Below are 17,109 nucleotides of genomic sequence, written 5' to 3'. Positions count from 1 at the left end.
CGCGGGGGCGGGGAGGTGCGGCCATAGAGCGGCGCGCGGAGGCGGGCCAGAGCGCCCCGCAGAGGCTGGCGGTGGCGGCGGGGCGTGTCGCCATTTTGGACGGAGGCGGAGAGCGGGGCGGCGGGCGGCGGCCAGGTGGGGCTGCGGCTGGGGCCGCGGGGTGACGGCGGGGTGTCACGGCGGGATGTCACGGCGGGGTGACGGCGGGGTGTCACGGCGGGCCATGCCGCGGGTGGGTGAGTGGCAGCTGGCCGGGCGCTGCTGCGGGAGGCGGTGGGTGAGGCTCGGCTGGGCGTCCCCACGGGTGACGCTGCGGTGGGTAACGATGGCCTGGACCCCTCGGTGGTGGCAGACCTCAGCCGTGCCCTGCAGCTGGCTCAGAGCCGCTCAGGAGGGCCCTCTCCTGCCGGCGCGGCCGGCTTCTCCTCAGGGCCGTGGCAGATGCCACTCTGCCATGACCTGGCGGGGAAGGGGAGCGGGCGGCCGTGGGCCGAGCGGGCGGTGGCAGCCCTGCCACCACCACCGCTTTGCAGAGCCCTCATCCCAGCCGTGAGGCTTGGCGTGAGTCCGGTGGAGGGAGAGTTTCCTCTCCCCCGTTCCCCAGCTTATCCCCTTAACCTTAGGGCAACCTCCTGGCCGAGCTCTTGTTCCGTTCTCCGAAAGAGGGAGGTGGGAGATTCCCGGCAAGTCAGGCTTCTGTGGGGTAACTCCAGCAGCAGGTGTGAGCTGAGCAGGCTGCGGGCAACTAAGGGTGCTGAACAGAGACGCCACCTCTCCAAAATGAACCCCCTCAGGCCAGCTGCCAGTGTTGCACCGTGTGGGTCACAGGCCGGGTAGGAGAGGCAGCAAGCATTATACATTTCGGAGGGAACTGGTGTATTGCGCTGTCGTTTTCAGAAGCAAAGTGGAGAGATGGGGCAGGTTGAAACTGAAGGGGCCTTGTGATCCAGTCGGCCAGCACCCACCTTACTGCAGACTGCAGCTGGCAGCGGCTTGCTGCCAAACTGGGAGCAGATGTGCTGAGACGCTGTGGAGGTTTGCCTGGCCTATGGTGTGGGCAGCATTACCGTCAGTGCCTTGAACATACTTGTGTCACAATATCAGAGCATGCTGTGTAATGGCTTGTCTGAACGCAGGAGGGTTTCAGCTGTAGAAGTTAATTCAGTAAAGCCCAAGTACTGCAGGCTATGCTCAAAGAGCTCACTGTCCCAGTGCAGCAGGGTGCCTGTGCGCAGGATGCAGGAGGTGGGGTGGTCTTGCCTGCGCAGGGTTTCAGATGCCACATGCTGGGTAGGAGCCACCCCTTGAGATAAACTTCAGGAGGCATTTGAAGAGTGTGACCTATAAGGGACAAGCAGAGGGACTGGAATCGTTTTAGAGAAGAAGAAGGGAAGCTTTTACATCTGTTAACATCTGCACATATCTCTCAGGTCTGTCTTGGTACAAGAGCCTTTCCTACCTTCCTCCCCATGGAAGAGAAGTAAGGGAGCCTTAGCAGCATTACTGGGGAAGGAGCTCCTCAACAGCAGGTCTAGTGGCACAGGGACAGGTTTTGTGAGGAGCTGGCTGAGCCTTCTTCAGGGCAGAGCAAGTAGTGCAGCTCATCTGACCTGGATCTTCAGGTATACTTGATCCTCACTGAGAGGGGGTGGGGGTACAAGTTAGCTGCCCTCTTGAGGTGCCTTTTAGCCCTCAGGATTTAAGAAATACTTTAGTAATTGCTCTGTGACATTCTAAAGCCTGACTTTGGCTGGCACCCTTCATATAACTTGATCTTCTAAACAGATCCCCAAATGTCACAACTAAGCGCCTGAAGCAAGGCTGGCTGTCCTCTTGCCTTGCCCTACAGAGCCATGATCAGCTCAGTAAACTGAAAGTTGCAAAATAAGCCTGGGAAGGAGGCAAGAATCCCAATCCACCTTGGCTGCTGAAAACTGGGTAAGGCCTGAAGAGTCCCATGTAGCTTGCAGTGGCTTTGTTGTTTGTCCCGAGAGGCGCATTCATGGCTTGTCGCCATATGACCAGTTCTTCTGTTTTGCCTGGGTGAGATCGGGGATGACAGCCTATCTCCAGCTGCAGAGTGGTGCTGAGGTGGCTGGGATTGCCTGTCCCTCATCATGTGCCTCCAGATGGCCAGGCAGACGCCAGAGTGCTCAGGGTGGTGCCGCTGATTCGGGTCGCAACTAGCTGACCTCCACGCTGTGCTGTGCTGCAGCTGACATGGTAGCTTGCCTAGTGAATCATAAGTGAATGCCACTGAGAGCTGAGCTTTTTGCAGACATCATGGCATTAGCCCCACACCTTGGCCAAGCTCCAGCTTGGGTGATTCCACTTGTATACTTTAAATGCTCCTGGTCGCCTTTGCCAGGTGAAAAGCTGCACTCTTCTGCCTGCGAGTTCTTGGAGACTTGGGAGCTGTTAAACAGCTGCTGCTTTCACTCTCTGTCTGTTTTCTTGCTGGATGCAGGGGATTTGTCTGTAGAGCCTGACTGTGGGACTGTGAAAGAGGCTCTGTTAATGCCAAGCAATTGATTTGCCAGTAAAGGTTGGCTTTATTTTTCCCATCAGCCCCTCTACTTATGCTGGCTGCTGAGGGCTTTTGTGGGGTGCAGTGTAACTAGTATTGGTTTTGGAGTATAACAGCAGCTTAACTAGAGTGATGGTTCGTAAGGATATGGCTATAATTAGGTCAGACTGTCTTGTTTGTTAAATTCTCATTCAGCTCCCAAACTTGGCAGTGGGAATGAACTTTGGGCCTTTTTTAGGATTGCCGACAGTCTCCCCTGGCAAAGAGCATTGGGAAATGGCGCCTTTGCTCTTCTCCTCGCAGCTGGAGGCCGTGGGCACAGGCGCACTGTTGTCCTCTCTCTCTCACAGAGGCTGCTGAGCTGTCATGGGGAACACCACCAGTGAGCGAGTTTCTGGGGAGCGCCATGGCTCTAAGTCCCACCGCTCAGATGGCTCCGGTGCCTCCCACCCCACCAAGGAGCACCCACACAAGATCATGGTGGGCAGCACTGACGACCCCAGTGTTTTCAGCTCCCATGACTCCAAGGTAAAGGCTGTCCACTGCCTTCCCTGTCCTGTCCTGTGGGGCTTCAGCTCACTGGCTGTGCGGTGCTGTGCTCCCAACCATGTGAGGGGTCTGTGGAGAGCTAGGAGGCTGGAGGAGCTCTGTTGTGCTCCTGTCTGGGATGTGCTGGTGGGCTGGTAGAGGCCAGGGGGAAGTGAATGTGGTCCTGGTTGTCTCTGTGTCTCAATCAGACTCTGGTTTTCTTTGCTCAGATTGCTGGGGACAAGGAGTTTGTATCATGGCAGCCAGATCTGGAGGAGTCAGTGAAACCATCCCAACAGGCTCGTCCCACTGTCATCCGCTGGGCTGATGGAGGCAAAGAGGTCTTCATCTCTGGATCTTTCAACAACTGGAGCACCAAGATTCCACTTATCAAGAGGTATCTAGTCCCTCAGGTCACTCTGTGTCCTCGTCTGCTCCATTGCAGGGATTGTTTTCCCTTCTCCGTGCTGATCGCTGTTCCTTTTGCTCACCTGGCTTTTCTCACTTCACCCGAGCTAGAGGGTCTGAGCACAAATATGTGGTCACCTTCTTCCCTGGGTGGTGTTGGCAGTGGCAGTGGGAAGTTGTGAAAAGAGGGACAGGACAGGATGGGCTACTTTGCTTGTCCAGTTGGATGTCACGCAGCAGCTAGTCCTGGCAGCAGAGGCCTGCCCAGGTATGCAGCAGTCCTCTGGAAGCTGTCAGCTCTTCCCTTGGCTGTGGCCTTACCCCATGCCTAGTTGTGTTGCTGCCAGCAGGGGTTGTTTGTTTGTCCCTCACATGTCTTCCTGCCCTAATGATGTTCCCGCTGTTTCGCAATACATCTGTGATTTCCGTGGAAACGCTGTGTAGGACTCTGGGCATAATCCCAGAAAATCCTCTGGAATGGATTTATCTCAATTGCAGGCTTCATGAGCAGAGCAGTTACATTTGCTGCCCCTGTCCTGCAGTGCCGGCACAGGGTTAGATTCTTTGCCCACACATCCTCCCCAGTGTGTCTTGCACAGAGTGTCTGTCACATCGACTTTCCCTGGGCATGCAGGGCTGGAGTGCCTCCTGCGCTCCTTGCAGCTGGACTCCCAGGGGTTTGAACCACGCTGGTGCTCTGAGCGCTCGTGCCTGTTATGTCCATGCCTCAGATCAGTGACAAGGAGCAAGCCTAACCCTGCATAAAAGTGTTGGGGTGGAGGGGCTGGGCAGTGCCTGAAAAAATGCTGTTTTCTGGGACCCCATGGAAGACCAGCATCCAGAGCATGAACAGAGTAATGCTGTTGCACTTCTCTTTGCACAGCCACAACGACTTTGTCGCTATCTTGGACCTCCCAGAAGGAGAGCACCAGTACAAATTTTTTGTGGATGGCCAGTGGGTACATGACCCATCTGAGGTAACACTCCAAGTTTATCCCTGCAGATCTTCTCTTCTTCCGGGGACTAGATGTGATGTAACTGCAGCAGAGGGGGAGCGGGAAGAGCAGAGAGTACCTGCCAAGGGACACCTCCATCCCATGAGTCCTTTCAGGGGCTGGTTTCTCTGGGCTTAGACATGCTGTATAGGAGAGTCTTGGGAAGGTACTGCGGGGTAGGGAAACACCAGAAGGCCTTTAAGTCCCATTGAGAATTGGCTACATGGGAAGATGGGCCATGGGGTCAGCACTCACTTTCAGATTCTCCTCCAAACTGAACCACATGGTAGCAGCATGGGAAGGAGAGGACACTTACCCATCAGCATGTAGCAGGACAGAGGATGAAAATAGGAGGTGATGTAGGACCCTGGGAGTAAAGGGAAATTATCCCAGGGTAAACAGCAGAGATCTGCAAGTGGAGCTAAGCTGTGCTCTGAGGTGTGCAGCAAAGGCAGCTTGGGCCAGGAAGATCTAGGAAGCATTGAGTGTGCTTCAGTTGGAGGTGGACATAGGAAGACTCTTACCTCAGTTCTTTCCAGCCTGTGGTCACCAGCCAGATGGGGACGATTAACAACCTGATTCATGTCAAGAAGTCTGACTTTGAGGTGTTCGATGCTTTGAAGGTGGATTCCCTGGAGAGCTCAGAAACCTCAGGTCGGGGTGAGTTTTTGTGGCATTACAGCTTTGCATGTGCTATTTGCTGTGAGGCTCACTGCTCTGGGGGTGAACAGACCCCCTGAGCAGAGGTGTGGGCCTGCACCTGGGAAGATTAGTGTTAGGCAGCATGTCCTCAGCAGCCTGAGGCCTTGTCTCTGTGGAGCGTCTGTGCTGGTGTAACTTGCTCTGTGCTAGCACCGTCCTAGAGCAGGGCCAGTGCCTGTGCATGGCTGAGGCAGCCATTTCAGTCTGGTGAACTCCAGGATCATCAGCTCTTTCTGTCTGCTCAACTGTGAGTAAGTCATCTGATCTGGGGTACAAGCTAGGTGAGAGCAGGATCCAGGTTATTTTCAGCAGCTACTCTTGGTTTTCATGCCAAGGTAATTTGTACTAGTGTAAGCACATTGGAAACCTCCCTGTCCACTTGTGTTACAGCAGCAGGTTAGGTTACCACGCAGACACTGGCAGTGCTGGCTTGGTGTGTAATTCTGGCAGGTAACTCAGTCGTGTTTTGGTCTGGGGCACGCTGAGTGCAGCTGCCATCCCTGGTACAAACCGTGTCTCAGATACAGCTCAGACAGAGCTCAACTCAGCATCCTTGCCCAGCCTGGGCAGGAGATCCATCGTTGGGAAGAAGCCAGCAAGCCGCAGCAGCTCCAGGGAGGTGGAGCCCTTCTGTGTATTGGTTGTTCTAAAACGATCAGGTCAGATGTGGCCGGGAGATACGGTCAGTCCAGCTTCCCATGGTCCCTCACATGTTGTGAGCAGCTGCTCACGCTAGACTTCCCCTTTGCCCTTTCCAGAACCTCATCGGGCAGCCCTGCAGCACTGGGTGTGGAGGGGTGCTGCTTGCTGTGCCCTGCTGCAAAGGGTACAGCTCTGAGGCAAGCTGGCTGCTTGCTGTAGGGAGAGGGACCCAGCTGTGCCGAGAGCTGTGGGGGGGGGTCCTGGGGTGGATACCACAGGGTGCTTGTGCTGTGTCAGAGCATGTACCAGCTTGCAGCCCTGCTTGGAAGTGCCCAGGGCTCACCTTGCTGCTTATTCCACTGTGAAAAGGCCAAGCTGCTGCTGTAGGATACATGGCCATGGCTCATGGAAGACGTTTGTGCCTGAAAGACCCTGCTGGGTCCTTCTCAGCTTCTTGAGAGCTGCTGTGTGCTTGCCCATCCTGCTTTAGCCATTTCACACTCCTTCTTTCTCTTCTCTTTAGACTTATCAAGCTCACCACCTGGACCTTATGGCCAAGAGATGTACGTATACCGGCCTGAGGAGCGCTTCAAATCCCCCCCCATCCTCCCGCCTCACCTCCTCCAGGTCATCCTGAACAAGGACACCAATATCTCGGTGGGTACCAGCATACTGCCTGCACACAGAGCGCCACACTGGGGTTGGAAGGGGAGTCCTGTCTGCAGGGAGCCTGGTCTCCTCTTGGCTGGGGTCCAGCCCTTGGCACTTCCCTTAACCACGCTGGTTTGCCCCCTTGCTCTGCCTGGTGCTTCGCTGAACTCGGTTCCTGTGCGGAACAGCCAGAGACACCAGTGGCCCAGATTGCAGCTCCCTGTGATGGCTGGGGCTGGGGGCTCAGGGCTCCGCTGTTCCCCTGTGACACTCCTCTCCTCCTAGTGTGACCCTGCGCTGCTGCCCGAACCCAACCACGTCATGCTCAACCACCTCTACGCGCTCTCCATCAAGGTAAGGGCAGCAGGGGGTAAGGTGCAGGCAGGGGAGCTCCTGTGGCTCCCCGGAGCCTGCAGAACCTGGACAGTGTGGGGCTGGAGATGGTGGTGCAGGGATCGGAGGACCCACGCCAGGACAGCAGGGCTGCCTGCTGAAGCAGGGCATACTCAGGGCTGCAGGTTGTGGGTTTCCTTGCAGTTCCCTTGAGCTGCTGTGCACCAGAGCCTGCCCTGGCTCTGGCTCCCTGTCACGGGGGTTGCACGTGTCTTGCTGGCTGTGAGACTGGGGACAGCAGGGATGGGCTGGGGCTGCTCCCCGAGCCCGCCAAGCCTTTCTGACGGCTGCCGGGGGGTGCCCCACGCCCGGGTTGGCGCAGCCAGGCTGTGCTGAGCTTTCCCTCCTGCTCCCGCTGACGCGGTGGCTCTCGCAGGACGGCGTGATGGTGCTCAGTGCCACGCACCGCTACAAGAAGAAGTATGTCACCACGCTGCTGTACAAGCCCATCTGAGCTGGGGCCTCGACCGCCCTCCACGCAGGACACGAAAAGCCGCTTTGTCTGCACATGCTGGGCCACGGGACTGTGTGAGAACTGGCTGCTGGCTCCAGCCTTGAACCTGGCAGGGACACAGGCCCAGACCACAAGCCCAGGGCCACTGGGCCCTCTGGCACTGTCCCATCCTACTGCTGTGGTTTGATTTAACCCTTGGATTCTGCCCACCTACAGCTCCCCTTGGCTTCTCTGAGTCCCTGGGGCCACTTTGTTTGCTGCTCACCAGAATAGCCTTTCCTCATGGCCAACATGGAAAGGGCTTCACCCTCCCAGTCTTCTCCAGGCTGCAAGGGCCCCAAGGCAGCCCTGGCACTGCCCCTGGCCCAGGCCTCCAGGAACATGTCCTGCCTGCTGAAGGTTTCTGTGCTGTCCTGGTGATGGGCCTCCAAGGCCCCCTTGACCCCAGGGGCTCTGGGACACCCCAGCTTGCCACCCGCCCCCCTCCTTGTGCTCCCTGCCTTTTCAGAGGGCTCTCAGCTCTGGCTGCAGCCCCAGCCCTCTGCCAGGTTCAGCAAGGAGCCAGCAGGAGCAAGGGCAGAGCTGGCCACAGCCACACTCGCCTGCTGCTGGGACAGCGCCGTCGAGGACTGAACGCCCCATCCCCAATATCGAGTGGTTCCACAGGGCAGAGCTGACGTCACAGCCCGGGGGGCCCCTGCACACACTCACGCAGAGGAGGCCTGGGAGGAGCAGAGCAGAGCGGGTACCCCCCAGCCCCAGCTACACCGCCTGCTGCCAGAGCAGTGCCATACAACAGGGTTTTCTCTTATTTATTACAGTATTTATTGTTCTCGATGCTGCTGGCCTGGTGTTGGCGGAGGGCTCTGAAGCAGCAAGGGGAAGGAAGGGAGCGCTCGGTGAGGTGTGGAGCTGTCGTTGGGGTGCTGGGGTGGGTGTCAGAGCCACCCCCTTGGGGCCAGGTGGTGCCTATGACCCCCCATGCTGCGGGTGGCTTAGGGAGGGGGGAGCACGGCTGCAGAGACAGGCATGCCAGAAACACCACAACCCAAAGGAAACCTTTATTGGGGATTTTCCAGCCACTTAACAGAACGTGGCACTTCTTACATCTTCCTCCTGCACCAGGGCACCAACATGCCTGGGGAGCCCCCATAATGCAGCTCCTATATTTCTGTCTATATACATATATCCACAAGCAGAGACGGGTACATGGCAGGGTTACAAATTGGACCAGGTCCTGGGGCGAGAGGTGCTGTGATGCCCCACTCTAAGCACTGTGGGTGGAAGGGGGCGAGCACTGAAGCACGGGGCAAGCAAAGCCCAAGCCAGCAGCTGCTGTGATACCAAGCGAAGGTGGGCAGAGACCATACAACCACCACAGAAGCCCAAACCCGCAGCACTGGGGCCCACAAACTCCTGTCCACCCCAGCCCTCGGCAGTAGCAGGGACAGGGTTTGCTCCAGCTCTCCAGCGTGGCATGGCTCGGCAGCTCACAGGCTGTTCTGGGGGCGTGGCTCCCTGCCCTGCCAGAGGCTCACTTGACAGGCAGGGCCTGCTGGGCCTTCACCTGGTGGGAGAGCATGTGGTGGCTTGGGGACACAGGCTGGGGACAGCCAAGAAAAACAGGTCCCTGTGTGCCCCCACACACACGCTGCACCCAGCTGCCCCCTCAGCACCCCTGTCAGGCACTGCTCTGCTGGCAGAGCATGGGGGCATCTGCCATCTGTGCCCATCCCCAGGGCATCAGGGCTCACCAGGGCAGGGGCATCCACCCCTATCCTGTGCTGGCTGCCAGGGCAAACTCACCTCCAGGTTCGTCCTGGCTTTGCGCAGCACACTGTGGGTCCTGGTCACTGTGAGGGAGAGAGAGGGACAGCATCAGTGAGGTCCCTGTGCCGTGGAGCCACCCCAGGCCCGTGTGGACCAGGCCAGCTTGGCCGCACCACCCCACCGCAGGAGGCCACCCGGGCCACATACGCTGGCTCACTATGAACTGCTCCATGCTGTCCTTGAGCTGGGCTGTGCCGCGCAGCCGCTCAGCCGTGCTCCGCAGAGCATCCTCCCTCTCGGACAGCTGGGCCCGCAGCGCCGCGATCTCGCCCTGTAGCTCCTGCTCCTGGGACGAGACAAGCACGATGAGCAGCAAGCGAGCATCCAGCCTTGCCGGCCGCCAGCCCCGCACTTACCTTGCCTTGGTGCTGGGCAGGGCCGACAGGCAGCACAGTGCTCCAAAAGGCAGCAAGAAAAGATGCACACTCCTCCAGGACGCGGTGTAGGGTGCTGGCGCTGCCCCAGAGGTGCCCTGCGCCTGCCCACCCCAGGGCCTGTGGGAGAAGGGTGCGGGAGCGGGTGCTGCTGGAGCACCCACATCCCACTGCACCCGGGGACTTGCTGTGCCCAGCCCAACACGGCAGGGCAGTGCTGGCAACAGCCCCCAGCCTGGTGGCTACCTGCCACTTGCTGGCCCTGCAAGCCTCAGGGCTGATAGCAGGCACAGGAGCCGCTTTACACATGGGCCACGGAGGGTCTGGCCCCCCCGCCGCCGCCAGCCCTGTCCTGCCCACACGTTACCTCCTTTCCCGGGAGCGGGCAGTTGGGCAGCCCGAGGGCCGGGCGCGTGAGACACATCAGCTTGTGGGCCAGCGCCTTCCCTTCCAGGATGTGCTGCTCTAGGGCCCGGTAGGTGTCCAGGCGGCCGACGACATGGGCCCCCATCAGTCCCTCAGTCTTGCTTACCAGTGGGTCTGCCCCACGTGCCTCTGTAGGACAAGCAGGGCTAGGTGACGAGCACTGCCTGCTCCTTCCATGGCCCTCCCTGTCCCATCCCTGGGAGCTTGGCTCTGCCCTGGGCTCTCCAGCCTTGCTCAGCAAGGGTGCTGCCACGAGTTTGTCAGGTCTTGGCAGCCCCTGGGGCATGCTTGTGGGCAGGCTCCGGTACCCACCATCCATCCGCCGGGCCACCGGTGTGTCAGAGGGCAGTGGGGAGAAGAGGGGAGCTGCTGAACTTGTGCCAACATCCCGCACTGGAGGAGATGGGAAGCAGCCTGGAACAAGAAGCGTCAGCCCCTTGCAGCTGGCTGTGACTGTGCCTGGGGCTGTGGCGGGCCTGCCCTCCCTCGCTGCCTGCCAGCAGGGCCACCATGTCCCTCCTGCCACCAGGACAGGAGAGGTGTGTGGGTCCACCCAAGAGTTGCAGAGGGGCCAGGTCTGGAGCTGGGCAGAGGGGTTGGCAGCGAGGGTTTTAGGGGGCTGGGGGTGGGTCCAGTACCTGCACGGGTCTCGGCAGAGGGGCCAGGGAGGCTCTCGTAGACGTGCAGCTCTGCACGCAGGGTCTGCAGGAGCACGTGATGCTCCTCACACTGCTGCTGCAGGAGCGTCACTGTGTGCTGCAGCCTGCAGAGGGGTGACACGTGGGGCCAGCACCGGCCATTGCCACCCAGCCCTGCTGGCCCCAAGGCCACAGTGCCCCGAACTTTACCTGTTGTTGTCCTCCTGCAGAGAGCGCCGCTCTTCCCGGAGCTGCCGGACACCCTCTTGATGCTTGGCAAGCTCCTCCACCAGCCTCCGCTGCTCCCCACACCTCTGGCCCAGCTCTGCTTCAGCCTCCCGTGCCCGGGAGCAGGCAGCCAGGAGCGCCTCCTGCACCCGTGCCAGCTCTGGGGACAGAGAGCATAGAGGTGTCACTACCACCCTTGCTCAGCCAGTGTCCTCCTGGGCTCAGACCCAGGGTGCTGGTGGCCCGGCCCTACCTTGGGAGAGCTGGTCACGCTGGAGCCGCAGGGTCCGGTTGTCCTCACGCAGAGCCTGGTTCTCCCCACTCAGCTGCAGGCCCGGCTCCAGTGTCTGGGCGCAGACATCTCTGGGCAGTCCTGCAAAGTGTGACTAGTGTTGAGCATCTCTCCCCGACACCCTGCTGTGCACAGGGCGAGCACCCTCCCCGTGCAATGAGGCATGCAAAGCCCAGGCCCCCCGGCAGCCCTGGCCCCCGTGCTGTACCGTACCGCTGGCCTTGCTGGTGGAGGCCAGGCGGCGTTCGAGCTGCTCCCGGAGCCGGTCATTGGTGCAGATGGACTCCTCGAGGCGCTGGCGCAGGCTCCGGATCTCCACCAAGTGTTCCTCCAGCAGGTCTGCCCCTGCCACAGCCGAGGAGATGGCTCAGGGCAGGGGTGGCTGTGCCACGTGCCTCAGGCCATCCCCACTATCCTGCCCCACACCAGAGATGTGTCCCACAGCCATCCCAGTGCCAGGTCTCCTCCCTGCTCCCCACACCCAGGCAGGATGCCCTCATGCTCCCCAACATGGACCTTACCCGTTAGCCTCTGGCTGGAGGGGTATCCCGATGGCAGGGCCCCATCAAGAAGCTGGCCGGGAGGGGGTACGTCCCTGAGTGCACGGGTCTCCGTGGCCCCGGGGATCTCAGCCAGGCTCTGCAGTGCACCGTGTTGGCAGAGCAACGCCGGGGCTTTGCTGCCCTCTCCGAAGGGGCCCAGTGGGGCTGTGGGCTTTGCTGGTGCCATGGACAGTGTCACATCTGTACGCACAGGGCAAAGTGGTGAGGAGGAGCAGCAATAAGCAGGAAGGAAGAATAGGGGTAACACACCTCTGCCATGTACTTTTTGCCCCCTTCTTGCTCTGCCCAACAGCACAATCCAGTGTCCCCCATCATTGACCTCTTGCCCTGGTCAAACCCATTCTCCCTGAGGAGCAGAGGCTCTCCCAGGGACTTGCTGATTATGTGACACAAGTTGGAGGGTCTCAGCCTCACTCCTACACAACAACTGACCAAAGCAGCCCTTTCTCAGAGGCCCTAGGACATGCAAATGCCCACACCAAGGGCTAGTGCTGCCTCAGGCTGTCTCCATCCCACCCACCAGGTCCTCTCTATGTGAGAGCCACGTGTCCCCATCGTTCCCCAGCCAGAGTGATAGGACCCAACCACAAAGTGTAGCCACAGGAAGCAGGAGAAGGGCCAGGGCAGGACAGGCAGGTTAGAGGGTGTGGAGGGCCATGCGGCGCAGCACAGCATGGCGCAGCACAGCATGGCGCAGCACAGCATGGCGCACAGGGCAGGCAGGACCAACCACATGCCGGAAGCACGCGCTCACTTTCTCCCAGCTGCCTCCGGAGCACCTGCAGTTCCTGCTGTGCCTCAGCCAGGGAGCAGATGGGGGTCCTGCAGCAGCCCAGGAGAGAGGAAGCTGCAGGATGGGGGGGCCCAGCAGGCAGGAAGGGGGGCAGCCCAGGGGTCAGCACAGGCAGGGGGGCATTAACAGGTTTGGACAAGGAGTCGAAGTGAAGGCCTAGAGATGGAAGAGAGATCGAGAGAGATGTTAGCGCTGCTCTGGCTCAGCCTAGCAGGAACCCCCCCTCCCCAGGGGCACTGGGGGCCCTGGCACAGCCTGAGCAGCCCAGTTCCCCTGTCTGGAGGCACTGCAGGCTGGGATGGCCCACGCAAGGTGGGTCAGATCCCAGCCTTGCAGGGCTGTGTTACGATGGCAGGGCTCCCTGAGAGGCTCCCCTGCAGCCCTAGGTGCTGTGTGCTCACCCCCCCGGCTGGCACTGGGGCACGGTGCCACACGGCCAGTCTCTGCCCAGGGTGCTACAGAGGTGCTGCACATCCCCAGCCCATGGCTGTGGCCCCAGGCACCCCGCGGTACCTGCGAGTCGGGCGGGCTCCTTGCGACACTGGCTGCACTCGCTGGCCGCGTCCCCATCCGAGCAGGGCTCTAGCCCCTCGGACACGAAGGAGGAGCTGGTGGCAGAGTGGGATGACTCGGAGGGCGGGTGGCTGCTGTCTGGGGACTCACAACGCTCCTGCAGCTTCGCCTCCAGGCTCTCAATCACCTTCTCCTTCTCCTGGAGCTCCTGGCTGAGCCTGCAGAGGTGGCCCATCACCAGGGCTGGCAGAGCAGGGTGACCCCCATCCCACAGCCCTTCCTCACTGTAGTGTGCGTGACACCCCATCACTGCATCCCACCCATGCTGCAAGGCTGCCCGGAGCCATGGGGTGACCATATCCAGAGCAGATGCAGCCCCAGGAACCTGGAGAGAGATCCCAATCGCACCCTGGACCCCCACCCCAAGAGCAGTGATAGCCCCAGGATGCCCACACAGAGCAGGTCCCCCAAGGCCTCCCTGGGAACAGGTACCTCAGTGCCAGGAGTTCGTGGCTCGTTTTATCCTCCCCATCTTGTCGATCTCCTGAAAAAACAAGCCAGAGAGGAGCCAGTCAGTGTCTCCATGCCCCAGGCTGCTTGTCCCCAAACAGAGCCAGGGCAGGACAGGACAGCCCAGCTAGAAGCAGGTAGCCCACAGGGCACAAGGTGGCCCCAGCCCTTCACAGAATCCATCAGAGTATCCCTTCCTAGCCCACCATGCCCAGTGTCCAGCCCCAGTGCTCCCCACCAAAGGTACTTACGGGTGCCCAGCTTGTCGCTGAGCCTCTCGGCCAGCTGCCTGCCCTGGGCCAGCTGCTTCCGAAAGCCCTGGCCCAGGTAGTAGTCAATGTCTGTGCCACGGAGAAGGTCCTCAAAGGACCGCAGGGCATCGCGCAGGTGCTGGGCCAGGCTGCGGCTCACCCCACGGCCCTCCCTCAGTGTCTGCCGCAGGTGGGAGAGCTCGCGAGCCTGCGCTTGGATCAGCGAGTCATACTTCCTAGGATGGATCCACAAGCAGGGGGTCCACAGGGCTGCCAGACCCCCAAGAGAGCACAGCAGGGACTGGGTGCCATGGGGGGAGACAGCACCATCCACTGCTGGGGCTCTGCCCCACTGTGCAAACGTCCCAGAAGCATGGCTGCAGGGAACACATCCAACAGGGAGCCACCACCCTTGGGCAACCCCTGGAGACCCCCATAGCCCCCTATCTCATCCTGATCCCCACAGCCATACCCCGGCCAAGTGGCAGATTGCAGCTCCTTGGGCAAAATGCCTCCAGGTTTGGTTGCAGGCAGCTGTGCCTCGAGAAGGGTGACGCGGTGCAAGAGGTGCTGCAGGTCACAGTGTGACCGCAGGGTGGGTGGGCAGAGGGTGCTGTGGCCATCTGACTGCCAGCCCTCGTCCTCGTCAGTGAGGCTGTGGGCTGGGGAGGCCAGGGCCACGGGACCTGGCGGAGGCCGCTCGGTGCCAGAGGTGTAGCCACTGGTAACAGAGACGGAGCGGGCACGGCGCTGCAGGCTCTGGATCACCTTGTTGGCATTTAGTAGCTGTGCCTTGAGGTCCTGTATGTGCTGGTGCAGGGCCCTCACATCCACTGGAGCCACAGCTTTCCAGGCAGCCTTGCCTGCCCTGGGCATCCCTGGCTGGCACAGGGACCCCGGCTCCTCCCCCAGGCTGGGCTCACTGAATACATCCGGCTCCTCGCACTCTGCAGAGGGGACAGGGCACGGTGTCAATTCTCTACACCGGGTGAGTGAGGCACAGGGATCCCCAGAGTCCCATTTCTCCTTACCAGGGCTGGTGGTCTCGTCCCGGTCAGCCTCAGTCTCACTTCGCCCACACGTCTCATAGCCCAGGTCCTGGAAGTCCACCTGCACTTGCTTGCTGAGCTGCTGGGCGTGGGGTTCACCTGCTGGGCAGCCCCACCAGCTCAGGGTCCCCCTCAGGCAGGATTCACCCCCTGCCCCACGTACAGTACACTGCACAGGGCACACCAGGCTCAGCACAGACACACACACCCATACTACTTGGGGTTTTAACTCACGGAGCAGGACGTGGTACTTCTCCAGCTGCTCAGCTTGCGCCCGCACTGTCGCCTCCGAGGCAGCGAGCTTGTCCTGCAGCTCCTGGCACTGCCTTTGGCCTTGTGCCACCTGGGAGCGCAGCTCCGCGCCCAGCCCCGGCCAGGCCCCACCAGAGACCGTGCCCTCCACCTGCCAGAGGGGAGACAGGCTGTGAGCTCCCCACTTCCATCCCCATCTCCTTCCCCATCCCAGTCCCTTGTGCCCAGGGCACTTACATGGCTCCCATCCCCTCCGCCCGGGGTGCCAGGGCAGGGTCTCTTGGGCACATCATCCTGGGATCGTGCCTCCAGTGCTGGGCGTTTGGTGGGCACAGCTCCCCGCTCTGCCGGAACCCCCTGGCCATCCCCGCTGCCATCAGCCAGGTGATCCCCGAGGGCGCTGCGGCTCTTCCGCTGCAGCCTGCGGGGCTCAGGGGCCAGGGGGGTGCCGAGCCTGGCCTCCTCCTGCTCCCCACTCTCCAGCAGCGATGTGGCTTCACCCATCCGCTCCTTCAGCTCTGCATTCTCCAGGCACAGGCTCAGCATCGCCTTCCTGGGGGCACAAGGCACCATGAAGGGCAGGCAGTGGCTGGGACGCAGGGTAGCCCCTCCAGCCACTGGTTCCAGCATCCCAGGTCTCTTGCCTGATTTGGGAGACAGAGGAGAAGCCAGCTTCCTCCAGCTGTGCCTTCAGCTCCTGCAGCTCCTTTTCTGCCCGCAACTCCCGCTCTGGCATGGTGGGTGCCATACTCCCCATCAGGGTCCTTTGAGTGCCCCCGCTTTCTTTAGGGGTCTGGAGGCTGCTCTGGAAGAATAAAGACAAAGGGTGACAGGGATGTTTCCGAAGGGGCTAGGACATGGTCCAGCAGTGGCACAGTGCCCAGCTCTGTCGCCCCTGTTCCCAGTGTGGTGCTGCCCTGACTCACATGCTGGGTTGCCACACCACGGGCTGCTTCTTCCTTGATGCTGCTGGTGAAGTTGGTGCTGGCATCATCAGCATCTGTGCCTGTGGCCTGACCTAGGGGACAGCACAGCACAACAAGGCACTCAAAGCAGTGGCAATGGTGGCACTACCTCTGTCCCCTCCTCCCTGGTGATGCCTATGGCTGCTGTGGGCAGCCCCAAGGCAGGTGCTTGCTCTCATACAGGCCTTGTGATGGGGCACTCCCAGCAGGATTGAGGTCTGCCCACTGTCCCTGTGTCCTGCCACCCCATCTCTGCATGCTGGAGCTCCGACCCAACACCCTGTGCTGGCCCTGCACCGAGGGAGAGGACAGACCCAGGGGTCTGCAGCCCCGGGGATGGCACCCACCCCATCCACATCTCAGCCTTCACAGCACCTTGCACTTTCTGCCCCAACACACATGCATACGCACCACCCACCTTGCAGCCACTTCACAAGGCACAGCCAGCAGCTGCAGCAGCACTGGAGTCAGGAACCCTTGCTGACACTGCCCCAGCCTAGCAGGAGTTTGGGGGTGCACCCTGTGCAATCGCCTGCCCAAGCAGGAGCAGCTCAGGGGGGCACTAACATCCACCCTGCCTCCATTGCCCAAGCCCTGCTGTCACATGTAGCACTGGGGTCTTTGCAAAGCCATGCGCTGGCCATGCAGAACTGCAGCAGAGCTAAGGGGACACTTGTGTCCCATACCACAGTGTATGGGGCGCTTGGGCCCACTCTGCCCCACAGAGCTGACCCAGGGACATGTGTTTCTGCTTGCACATAGCTCTGCTCCTGGCCCCTTGGTGCAGAGCCCCGGGCGAGGGCTTGTACCCCTTGTCTGGGCAGCTTTCCCCCCATGCAGCTGCAGGGCCCTGCCTGCTCTTACACTCTCTTTCCCCTGAGCTGGGACACAGGTGTACCCCAATTTCTCTTCTACCCAGGGAGAGGGGAGCTTGGACAGGGGCCAAGGCCGGGGCTGCACAGGGCTAGGTTTCACAGCTGCCCGTGCTCTGCAGGAGATGCAGCTACTTTCCCCGTGGCCAAACACATCACTATCGGGTCTGAAGGTCCCAGGCAAGGCTGAACATGAGGCAGGAGAGCAGCCAAACACCGCTGGTGAAGGAGAAGCCAGCAGGAAAGCATACCG

General features: G+C 60.6%; 2 protein-coding genes across 11 annotated transcripts in view; one reads left to right on the top strand and one right to left on the bottom strand.

The window, feature by feature from the left end:
- Positions 1–60: 60 nt before the first annotated feature.
- Positions 61–8,137, top strand: PRKAB2 (protein kinase AMP-activated non-catalytic subunit beta 2). Of its 4 annotated transcripts, none has more exons than XM_074906835.1 (8): positions 61–135; positions 2,878–3,055; positions 3,286–3,452; positions 4,347–4,440; positions 4,998–5,112; positions 6,326–6,459; positions 6,739–6,807; positions 7,223–8,137. In XM_074906835.1, the coding sequence occupies exons 2-8, from the start codon at positions 2,894–2,896 to the stop codon at positions 7,298–7,300; spliced, it is 819 nt and encodes a 272-aa protein (XP_074762936.1). In that variant the 5' UTR covers positions 61–135; positions 2,878–2,893; the 3' UTR covers positions 7,301–8,137. The 4 variants fall into 4 exon arrangements, with proteins under 4 accessions (XP_074762936.1, XP_074762932.1, XP_074762933.1 ...); XM_074906831.1 differs by having other exon boundaries at positions 4,998–5,118; XM_074906832.1 differs by having other exon boundaries at positions 128–232; positions 4,998–5,118.
- A 208-nt stretch (positions 8,138–8,345) lies between these two features.
- Positions 8,346–17,109, bottom strand: part of PDE4DIP (phosphodiesterase 4D interacting protein) — a 34,304-nt gene continuing 25,540 nt past the window's right edge. For 5 of the 7 annotated variants that reach the window (XM_074906828.1, XM_074906829.1, XM_074906830.1 and 2 more), the window contains 21 exons: positions 15,946–16,037; positions 15,664–15,824; positions 15,257–15,572; positions 15,002–15,170; positions 14,750–14,866; positions 14,191–14,665; positions 13,719–13,954; positions 13,450–13,501; positions 12,958–13,175; positions 12,406–12,600; positions 11,610–11,831; positions 11,302–11,433; positions 11,050–11,169; positions 10,779–10,956; positions 10,569–10,693; positions 10,243–10,344; positions 9,872–10,059; positions 9,487–9,624; positions 9,278–9,416; positions 9,107–9,153; positions 8,346–8,867 (listed from right to left, as the gene is read on the bottom strand). In XM_074906828.1, coding sequence (XP_074762929.1) covers positions 8,835–8,867; positions 9,107–9,153; positions 9,278–9,416; positions 9,487–9,624; positions 9,872–10,059; positions 10,243–10,344; positions 10,569–10,693; positions 10,779–10,956; positions 11,050–11,169; positions 11,302–11,433; positions 11,610–11,831; positions 12,406–12,600; positions 12,958–13,175; positions 13,450–13,501; positions 13,719–13,954; positions 14,191–14,665; positions 14,750–14,866; positions 15,002–15,170; positions 15,257–15,572; positions 15,664–15,824; positions 15,946–16,037 — 3,455 coding nt within the window. In that variant the 3' untranslated portion in view covers positions 8,346–8,834. The remainder of the gene's footprint in view (positions 8,868–9,106; positions 9,154–9,277; positions 9,417–9,486; positions 9,625–9,871; positions 10,060–10,242; positions 10,345–10,568; positions 10,694–10,778; positions 10,957–11,049; positions 11,170–11,301; positions 11,434–11,609; positions 11,832–12,405; positions 12,601–12,957; positions 13,176–13,449; positions 13,502–13,718; positions 13,955–14,190; positions 14,666–14,749; positions 14,867–15,001; positions 15,171–15,256; positions 15,573–15,663; positions 15,825–15,945; positions 16,038–17,109) is intronic. The other 2 variants (XM_074906826.1, XM_074906827.1) reach the window with 2 other exon arrangements.

This window comes from Athene noctua, chromosome 5 (genome assembly GCF_965140245.1).
Source record: "Athene noctua chromosome 5, bAthNoc1.hap1.1, whole genome shotgun sequence".
In the NCBI taxonomy this organism is placed as follows: Eukaryota; Metazoa; Chordata; class Aves; order Strigiformes; family Strigidae; genus Athene; species Athene noctua.
Note: the sequence above shows the minus strand (reverse complement) of the source record. Positions and strands in the feature narration are given on the sequence as shown.